At 36.8% G+C, this 11181-nt stretch overlaps 1 protein-coding gene across 2 annotated transcripts in view; it reads left to right on the plus strand.

Moving 5' to 3' along the window:
- LOC106458792 (Down syndrome cell adhesion molecule-like protein Dscam2) overlaps positions 1-11181 on the plus strand; it is a 172640-nt gene that overhangs the window by 85192 nt on the left and 76267 nt on the right. For both annotated transcript variants that reach the window (XR_002610440.1, XM_022385131.1), the window contains exons 10-12: positions 8313-8597; positions 10099-10218; positions 10637-10810. Coding sequence is in view for 1 of the 2 variants with exons in the window: in XM_022385131.1 (XP_022240839.1) it covers positions 8313-8597; positions 10099-10218; positions 10637-10810 (579 nt within the window). In the remaining variant the exon portion in view is untranslated. The remainder of the gene's footprint in view (positions 1-8312; positions 8598-10098; positions 10219-10636; positions 10811-11181) is intronic.

The following is an 11181-nucleotide window of genomic DNA, read 5'->3' on the forward strand; positions in this document are numbered from 1 at the left end:
CTTATTCTATGTGTGACATATATATATATATATATATATATATATATATACATGCACACGTGTGTGTGTGTGAATGTTTAAAGCTTATGTATCTATGTTATTGTTTTAGTTTATTTACTGATGATAGGTATTTTTTATAAATTATGACTTTTACATATTTGTCTATTTTTTTATTCAGACGTATGACATTTTGATCATAAGTGCAATCATTCTCAAGTACACAGGTTCTATGATATGAAACGTTTTGTATTTAAATCAACAATCTAACAATGAGTAAACTATGTATTTAAATTAAACATACAATAGTGATTAATTATATTTGTGACTACTTATTAATAAGGCTTTAGTAATTTTTCTTATGTTAATGCTCACAGATATGGGAAGGAGTTTAACCTAATGTAAAACTCTAGGTAATTGCTACACCATATTTTATATCTGTTTGCTGGAGGGGTTGGTGGTCAAATTCACTATGTAATTTTCTTGATATGTGTTGTTGTTGTTTTTATGATAGTTATCTTTATGTGCTAATCAGAGTAGCCTTATTGATAAAATCAATCCGATAATCAACAAACACCCAGGCACAACTCTCTATTTTTTCATCATTATTACCCCAGACATTCCTAATCTTCCACAGTTTTTTTCTTGCAGCATATTTGGCATATTTAAATTTATCTAATTTATTTTTTAATTGATAAAATAAAGAATTTATCAATCCACATGAATTGATATGCACACACACACACACAAGTAATCACTATCATTTCTCTAGTTTGAATATATTTTTTATATTTTTGCTATAAATGAAAAACATTCTTTACCATAATAACCTGCATACTTTAGAATGATTGCACCAGCAATATTTTACCTGTCTAAATAAAACTTCTTCCTCAAAATGTCAACATCTCTTGTAAAAGTTTTAACTTATAAAAATATTAATGTTTTTTTTTAGTTTTAAGTGCATTATAAAAGATAAGATAAATAGTGGCTTGACACACAGCTAACTCAGACTGTTATAGTACTGACTTTGTAAACAACAAATACAAGTTCTGAGTTGGAGGTCACTTCTGATATGTTGTTACCTCATTTCACACAAAGGTATCTCGATCTTCTTTCTGCCCACTAAGCATTGCTAAAAACAAATTTCGCACTCAGTGCACCATTCTATATACCCCACCAAGTTCAGGCCACTATTGAAAATGCACATAGCATGTGACAACTCTCCATGAATAATAATGGCTGGAGACGGCTTAAATGGGTAATGAAGAAAAACTTTAATATAAGTTTAACATGACAGCAAATGTACAACGTTTCGACAAGGTTTTGTCATCATCAGGTACCAACCATTATTAGTCTCAAAGTGGGTTCCTCGTCATCGAATTTGAACTCTCCATGAATATTATTGTGTCACCTACGTTTGTGAAGCTAACTCCCTCTGCTATTCCTGCTCAGTCTGCACTTTCTTGATTGGCACTACATCATTTAGTAGTGTGTTTTTTCATGTGTGTCTACCTTTCCTGACTGAGCTTCTTTGACATTTTCTGTGTTTGCATTCAGTTGTTTTAAGAATTTTCTTTTTGCATTTGATTGTTGTTCCCAAGTTCTAAGTGTACTTAGTATGAATTTGAGTTTCTGTGTTTCGAATACAGAAGTTCTTGTTACAGTTGGAAATGCTACTGTTACATATTCCCAGGACTTGGGTTCGACTTTATCTGCAGAGGAGTTACAGGTCTTAATTCACAGGGAGCTAGATTCATATGTTCAGCCAGTGATTTCTCCTCTTCAACTTGATGTTTCTGAGGGAGAAGACAATTAAGGAGAAAACAATGTGGAATCTCTTTTTTTCTGGCACCTTCTTATTTTGGTCAGTCACAAACTACACCTCTTCAAGAAATTTCCCCTTACACCCCATTTTTACAGCTTTTTAATCAGGTATGTGATGTTTTTACATGTTTTCCCTATCACCTATGATGCCTTCCCTTCCTTATAGGAGGAAATTTCTTCTTCTGAATTTTATCTTTTTCCTCCTTCACCCGACATTAGGGTTCATGCTCAAAGTTTTTTGGACAAACTGCACTTGGGTGTTGTGTGGAATTATTTTTTTCATATGCACCAGTATCAAGGCAATGTATGCACCACCAGTAGTTTTTATTTTAGATGGGAGGGGGGGGGTTATACCATCAACCCTATTGGATCATTAAGCTGCTTTCCAATGGTACCAGTTGTTTCTTTGGGCTTTAGGCCTATCGAATGCCAGGGTCATTAAGGCTGTCAATGTGTTGAGACTACTCACCATTACTGAGGATGTGCATGGCTGGAATAATGAAGTGCGTGTCACTTGATTGATTGTTGTGTGGCTACGCAGCTGCATAGCTTAGAGGGACCACTGGTGTTGGTATGCCCTGTCTTCCTCACTTGTTGGACCAACATGCTTTGGCATACCATTGCTCTTCAGATCCATATTTGGATTCTCAACAATTGGATCTTCTACTTCCCCTTTGGAGTTCGAATCTGGGAGCGAATATTCATTTTAATCAGGCTCAATTCTCAATTAATTGCCTTTCCTTTTCTTACCTTTTGCATTACCTGGTTTCCGTCCAGTTATAGTCAGAGACCATTTGTCACTCCCCTGAACTTTTTTCAGAGGAGATTAGTCCCTCCTTTGGTCCACTGTGGCTCGTTTATTGGCCTCTGCTCTTTCTTTTAATACTTGGCTCATGTGCTGTTGGGACTTGTTGGGCAGTGATGCATTACTTGTGGGGTGCATCTACTCCATTCATCCATGTGGGATCTGTGTCAGGCCCCCTTCCTATGCAATACTATATTTGACGGTCCTCTTGATCCCTTAAAATCGAGGATTGATGTGGCTAGATTGCATTCTTCTTTGTCTTTTCTGGCTACATGTTTAACTCACCTGTCCTTGTTTCCCATCCACCGTCTTTTTTGCCCAGGTCCTTGCCTTCCTCAAGATGCTCCCAACCTTATCCTTGTTATTCCTGCACCCAGGCTGACTGACACAAGCTTTATAGGTAGCACTGTGGAGGTTTCCAGACCAGTGGGGGCTACATTGCTCCACTTTTCTGCCATGTGGCAGCATTTCACAACAACTCTGTGGGTATTATGAGTTCTGTCAGGTGGACTCTGCCTTCAGATCTGATCCCTACCTCCCCTTCACCATTCCCCTTATTTCTTTTCCACCCCTACAGGATCCTACATCTCTTGGTCATCTTACCAAGGCTGTCAACGATCTGCTTTGCAAAGAGGTTATTGAATGGGTGTACCCTATGCAACCAGGGTTTTATTCCCATCTCTTTGTGGTCCCCAAGAAGATGGGAGATTGGAGACATATCATTGACCTATCCTGGTTGAATAATTCCTTTCTGGACTCCCCTTGCTTCATTTTAGAGTCCTATCTTTCAATTCAGTGGGTATTTTCTCTGGGACTCTGGATGACCAAATTCAATGTGATGGATGCCTATCTTCACATTTCCATTGCTCAGTTCGTTTACGAGGGCCGGGTATTCCAGTTCCGGACCCTGCCTTTTGGATTAACATCAGCTTCTTTTGTGTTTTGTTAAGTGATACAAATTTTGCTCAACATCTTCACTCGATTGGTCTTCACACTCATCATTACATGAATGACTGGCTCCTGCTTGCTTCTTCCTGTTCACGGTCCAGAGACTACAGTTGTCTGATCCTCCAAGAAGTGTCACCAGTGGGATTCCTGATAAAAGTGGAGAAGTCCATTCTTACCTTTACTCAATACCTTGTTCATTTGAGGGTTTTCTTGAATTCTAGCCTCAGTTTGGGCCAAACCTTCTCCTCTTTATCTTTGGTATATGGAGCAAGCAGTCCACAAGGCCCTCACCTCACATTCTTTCACAGCTTGATACGTTCTATCTCCTTTGGGTTGAGATCATATGCATTCCCTTTAGTGGACACTCCTTGACTGGTGGAACTTCTACTCGGATCCCTTTTCCCCTTCCTTCACCAATCAGGGCTGATCTGACTTGGTGGCTAGATAGGGACCAGACCACAGCAAGGGTTCTGCTTCCTCCACCTCATACAGAGTTACATCTGTTCATAGACACATATTTAGAAGATTGGGGTGCTTACCTCAACTATGGATATTTTTGGTTTCTGGTTGGTCAAGAAATCTTCTCTTTATATCAACATTTCCAAAATTATGGTAGTGTATTGAGCTTTGTTCCATGTCCTTCCTCTCCTGTGGAGGAAGGGGGTTATGATACACTCCATCAACTTCACAGTAGTCACTTATATCACTGAGCAAAGGTACATGAAATCCAGGTCTCTGTGCTTTTATACTATGGTTCAACTTTTCTTTGCCCACAGTCACAGTTGCAGATCATTTACCTTGAACCAACAATATTCTCCCCACAGAGTAGTCCCTCGATCTACATGTTTTTGTTGGGTGTACTCTCAGCTGGAGACTCCCTATATTGATGCTTTCTCACCCACTGGAACAACAAACTTCCTTCCTTTGGTCTCCCATTCTACACCTACTAGCTCTGGCAGTGATGCATTCAGTCATGATTAGACTGGTCATCACATCTATTCTTACTCTCCTATTTGACTCCTCTCAGGGTTCTATCTCTAATCCAAACTGCTTTGTGTCTAGTCCTCCTGGTGGCTCCATTTTGGCCAGTGCACCCATGGTTCCCACTGCTCTGGCTTTTACTTCTACAACCTCCCCTACTCTTACCCCTGTCTCTGCTCCATCAACCTCAGTCAGACATTGTTCATCCAGATGTCACCACCTTCTGTTTTCATGCATACCTTTTTCAGATCCATTGCCTCAGCCCAGGGACTGACTCCACATATTACATTTTTCCTTTCCAGATCAATATGACCTTCTTCCAGGTCTATTTACCAGAGGTGATGGTTTACCTTCCACCTTCAGTTTTTGTCCTTCCCACCTTTCTCTTCTTCATCTTTTCCAATTCTTCAGCTGGTTGTTTGACAAAGGATTGTCCAATTCGACTGTGTCTAGCTATTGGGTGGCTTTGTCAAACACTTCTGTTTCTCCAAGTTTCTTTAGGTTTTGTCTTTCCTTATCATTCCCCTCATTTTCCACTCTTTTTGGGGCCATGTGTCCTCCATGATTCTTTGAATTGCCTAATTGGGATCTCAGTGTGGTCCTTTATGCCATTTTCTGTTCTCTCTTTGAACCTTTGTCTATGTGTACCATATAGCATCTCTCCCTCAAAACCTATTTCCTTCTCCTCCCCATTTGCAAACATCATCGATTAGATATTTATGCCATTAATGTTACCTGAATCCTCTTCTATTATTACACTTATGACATCCAATATCCAGACTGGCACTTCATTCCTAAGATCTATGCTGCCTGTGAAGGCTGTTTGGCTTTTACATCCATTTACTTACCTTCCATCTTACACCTGTACTGCCATTCTGATACAGATCAACTCCTTTATCCAGTTCACTCCTTACAGTGTTGTATGGCATGCACTGCCTCCTTTTGAGGTTAATGTTCCTGACTATTTCTTCCCTGTAATTCACCTCTTTCCTATGATATATCCTCTGCCACACTAATTGGTTGGGTTCATCAGCTCTTTAGTCTGGCATATTCTGACTTACGCATAGAAGGTCGTCGTCTCCACAATATTTCTTCTCATCAAATTCATCATATCACTATGTTTTTGGCTTCTTGCCATAGCTATCCTTTGGAGGAGATCATTCATACCAGAATGTGCACTACTTCCAATACCTTCATTGCTCATTATCTGCACGAACTGACCATATCTTCCTCAAGTGGATATCATCTCCTTCCCATGGTGATTCTATGTGTGTTCATTCACCTTTGACTGGAGTAAGTCTTATCATATCATTTTACTTATGTTTTCTTTTTTAAAGACACTCCTTTTTACCACTACTAATGGGATCCCGCTGTGTGGTGGGTGTTGCCTTGTAGTGTTGCTTTGCTTTAAACCGCACTGTTTACTGGTAGCACTATAATGCTCACTGTAGAGATGTTGTTTTTCACAAGACCACTGGTGACTTGCCCATTGGTATATCATATGTTTCTCAATATCCATCAATTTTACTCAATTGTGTCATCACTTATGGACTTTAATGAGTGAAACAGAAGGAGATTTATGCCCATCCCTGCCAACCCCTTGACTGAATAAATTGGGGATAGTCTGCTTTTCAAAATAGGGAATTGTATACACCTATTGCACTTTCTCCAGTATGATGTTCCTCTAGACTCCCCACCTCACTTACTTTCCCTCTTTCTTTTTTTCTTTGAATGGAGCAAGGGAGCCCTTACCACTTCCCAATTCCCAGTTGCTGAGGTGTGGACCATGGAGGCTTCTTCATGAGTGCATTGTAGACTTTAAACTTTCCATACATCCACTCAGTGAGAAGAGGTCAAAGCTGGTTTCCCTTCTTCCATTTCCTCTGGATGTTTATTTCCAGGTGGACAGTTGTCCAGCTTATGTGAAATTCTCCTCATAATACTAGGTTCAAGATGACACCTCCCTGGTCCTACGATTGTGTGCAGTAGAGACTCCCCATCTCATTAATTGTGGTTGCAGTTGGTTCCTTCCCTGCTCCTATTGTTGAATTTGTGGATTTCATCTGCTTCCTAATACTGGAAACAGGACATACGTACACTGTTTCTGTGGTTGAGAAAATATTCTGTATCCTGCTCTTAATTCTGGATGCAGGATGTCTCTTCCCTGCACTTAAGGTTGGGTGAGTTAAGATTTTTCCTCTTAATACCAATTACAGATATTGCCCTGTTCTTACAGTTGAGTTGAGACAATGATGCAACCCTGTAATGCCTAGTTTGGTTTGTTGTACTTCTTGCTCTTATGGTGATTTTGGGAGTTTGTCCATTTTGGCCTTATGCCAACTTTTTCTTCATAATTCAGGTTGTTTGACATATGACACTCTGTTTATTTACAGTTGGGATTCCTGTGTGTGTATATATAACATGGTCCACATTCCCTAACCACATTGTTTATGTTACTCTGTATTTGTTTTTATCTGATTGATTCTCAACTTCCTAATGCCAAGGATGAGCTGTAGAACCTTGACTGTAGGGTTGAGGTTGGGTATCTCCATAGCTAAGTCAGGTGTTTGTTTTTTACTATGGATGTCACCTTAGAGTGAAGTACACTTGTGCACATTCTTTTTTTCTGCTTGTATCATGCTCATTTCCTTCTTCTAGAGCAAAGGGCATACCTGTTGCAGAAGTAGTGTAGTACCCTATGTGTGTGCTTCAGTTCATCTCAGAGCATACCCATTCATTTTGGGCAATTGCTTTCCACTAGGTTTCAATGTTGTGTGCCTACACTGGACCCTCCATCTTTGCAATGTGTGATTCTAGTTTTGTGTGAAAAGAGGTAAGATCATATTGGAATTTAACATTTTCAGTGTAAGAAAATGTTAACTTCTGATATGGTCTTACCTCCTTTCACACACTTCCAACCCTTTGTTCCCACTGCAGGTGTTATTCTTTTAGGTCTTACGAATTCTTGAAAGTGAGGATTGAGCAGGAAAAGCAGAGGGAGCTAGCTGCACCAATATATAGGTGGTGCAATACTATTGGTGGAGAGTAGTCACATGTTACGTACATGTTCAATAGTTGTGTGAAATTGGTGTGCTGAGAGTGAAAATTTGTTAACAATGCTTAGAGGTTTTCAGCATAAGAAAATGTTAACTTTTCACACATTGTAAAATTTTCTGGACATACAGAATTTCATTTCAGAAATCTAGAGTTTGTGAATATATTAACTACTGTTTTAATATGAGAAAATTGACCAACAAGTTGGGTGCATGCAATATAATACAGATCACTAACAAGTACTAGTTTGACTAAAAGCTTAATTAAATGTAGTAATACTTAAAGTACTAAAAAATGTGAAGCTAAAATATTGCATGACTAGTCTTGTCACTAATGAAATAACTTAATCTGATCATATATACATATTGTAAATAAGTAATAAAGTAAACATGAAAAATATGGCAAAAATAGACTCCAAAACAATCAATTTTTGTTGTTTTTAAGAGAAAGGATAATGCACAGAAAGAGAGTATTAATAAATGCAGTTGAATATATCACTAGAACATACAAGTGTTGTTTTACATTTTTAACATATGGCCTCAATTTCAAGAGTTTCAATCCTCCAACAAAATCAGTTTGATTGCTAATGTAAGTATATAATACTCAATTATCATGGGTGTCTTTTTCATTCACAGGACTTAAGTTTTAAGAAAAGTGCATATACATTATCAGTTTATTTATACTTAATAATATTTACTTTCAGTTCCACCTCTCATTGGACGGTTTGAGTTTGATAAGAATTTGCATGAAGGAATGAGAACTCGAGTTTATTGCAACATAGCACAAGGAGATCAACCAATCACTATTTACTGGACTAAAGATGGGTATCCTATCTCAACTGATTTGGGAATATCTGTTCGAGTGATTGATAACTTTTCTGTTGCCCTTGTTATTAATAAGCTTGAACCAACTCATAATGGTAACTATACCTGTTTTGCCACCAATGAAGCAGCAACTGTTCAGTATACAGCTCAACTAGTAGTTAATGGTAAGGTATTAATTAACAAGGTTTAGTCACACTATCAACATGGTAGAATCTAGATTTTGTAGCTTTGTTATGGTAATGCATTGTTTAATAGATAACTAGATAAGTTTTTTTTAATCACTGTATTTAATTTTATGAAATGTAATTTTGTCATCCTTTCACTTTTTTCACAAGGTATTGAGCAGTATCTAAAGCTTTATTGTACCACATTCATTTTTCTAATTGTACTATTGTTCGTGACAACCTACTTAATAGCTAATTATTGTTGTACCCTAGTGACTGCTTATTGATCTTTTCCACCTCTTTTGCTTATATTGTTTCTCAACCAACTCAAAAGTTGTTTAGCATTTTATTATGAAGAAAAATTACTGGGATAGATGTAGCTTAATGGTTAGGTGCTTGGCTGCAGAACAGAAAGTCAAAGGTTAGAGCAAAGGTATGCTACTGAATGTACTCCACACATTCAGTTGTGTGGATGCTATAACTGTAGCACTCAGTCCCAATATTCCATTAAGAATAGTTGCATATTAGGTGGTGGGTGCTGCTCTCCTCCTGGTCAGTAGTTGTAAATTATGGATGGCTATGCCTTAACCTTAGGGGTATCTGACCTGGCTGTGTAGTCATATGTCACATAAATTGCCATTTAGGTTGAAAACTGTTACATATATTAACTATAAAGGCACTCGGAAAATGCAACTCCTGTGCCCTATTATGTTTTTCCAAATCATAGGTTTCAATGCCAAGATCCTCCTTTTGTATCAATTTATTCTCGATTTTTGACCATTTTTTAAAATCCTGATTTTTTGCTTTTATATCATTGTAACAAAAGTGGTTGACCATCAACTGGATCTTGACCTTTGAGCTACATTCCACTGGTATGCTATTTCTCATATCAGCTGTACTCAAAACAAGCTTAAAGTTGTTCATATTTACTCTAAAGAAAACTAAGACTATTTTAATCCAATTATTCATCAATTAAGTCATGTTAGTATACTTAACTCTTTATTAAGCTCTTAAAAGGGTCCTTTAAAAGCTTGTTTAGATATCACTAAGAACATGACAACTTCTTAACTGGTTTGTTTCATAGAGTTGATAGTTGTATGTAACCTTTGAATGCTTTTGTATTACAGATTTCTACAGTTTACTTATGGTCAGATTAAGAATTTGCATGAGAAATTTTGGCAATATTCAACGTAACTTGTCAGTAGCTCACAAATGTATACTGTTTGCTAAAACTAGTCAGTTTTATGTCACTATATAATTTAAAACACACAAAAGCTCAATCTAGCATCTAGTAAATAAAGTAATTTATATATGATCTTTAAAATCCTTCTGAGTAGTCTGCTACATATAAAATATGTTGACATAAAAGTACTGGTGCTGTATATGGTAATATAAAAGCAAACATACAGTTGTTATGGCTTGTAACTCATTTTGTTCAAACTGTGTATTTTATGTCAGTATGGAATAAACTGATTACCCAGTACTTTTGTTTGGTTTACAGTACCTCCTTATTGGATGATTGAACCAACTAATAAATATGTTATACTAAATGAGCATGGAAACTTAGACTGTTTTGCCATGGGATATCCAACTCCTCAGATTACCTGGAAAAGAGATAAAGGTAGTTACTTTTTATGAGAATTAAATTATATATATATATATATATTTACAAAACAAAATAAACAAAGCAAATAATTACTTTACACCTGCTTAATTAGCAAAAAATCAGAGGTTTACTGCACTTAAAAGTTGGAAAGTGTGATTCCAGTACTAGAATGCTGCATTGAATATAGTTGTTATTAACTTATCCTAACTTTATTCAAGCTATTATGGTATACTGCACTCCTGCCTTTCTGTTAAATATTTATGTTGTTTTTTTACTACTTTAATGGTTAAAAAAACATAAATAAAGTGTCTACTGTGACAACTGAAATGTGTTTTTTTGCAATATAACACATTTTTATTGAAAGAAAAATAAATGGATTAAGCACCTTGTTAAAATATGTCTGTGACACTGTAGATATGAGTGTTTATTCTAGTTGGCAGTGGAACTGATTATAAACAAATTCTGAGTGGACCAGACTACCAGATATTTGAGAATGGTACTTTAAGAATTGCCAGAACAAAACTTCAGGATCGGGGACATTACCTCTGCCAAGCTAACAATGGAATTGGACCTGGGCTAAGCAAGGTTGTTCATGTTACTGTTCATGGTAAGTTAACATCATAAATAGGAAAAACAAATTATAATTTTAATGGAAAGTAGGGATCATTGGTTAATCGTAGAATTTCTATAAGAAATATCTAAAACAAAATAAATGTTGCAATAAAAAGTACACAAACAAGTAAACTGATACTAGTTGGATAGATTTAGACTGCTTTATTTACCTATACGGATCACAATGCCAACCAAAGTAGGGATTGCAAATCGTTTTAAAATCCAACCAACTAGTATCACTTTACTTGTTTGTGTACTTTTTATTACAGAATTTATTTTGTTTTAGATAGTTCTTATAGAAATTCTATGATTAACCAATGATCCCTACTTTCCATTAACATTTTAATCTTTTTTATATATATATTT

Source organism: Limulus polyphemus, unplaced genomic scaffold, assembly GCF_000517525.1.
Source record: "Limulus polyphemus unplaced genomic scaffold, Limulus_polyphemus-2.1.2 Scaffold516, whole genome shotgun sequence".
Classification (NCBI taxonomy): Eukaryota; Metazoa; Arthropoda; class Merostomata; order Xiphosura; family Limulidae; genus Limulus; species Limulus polyphemus.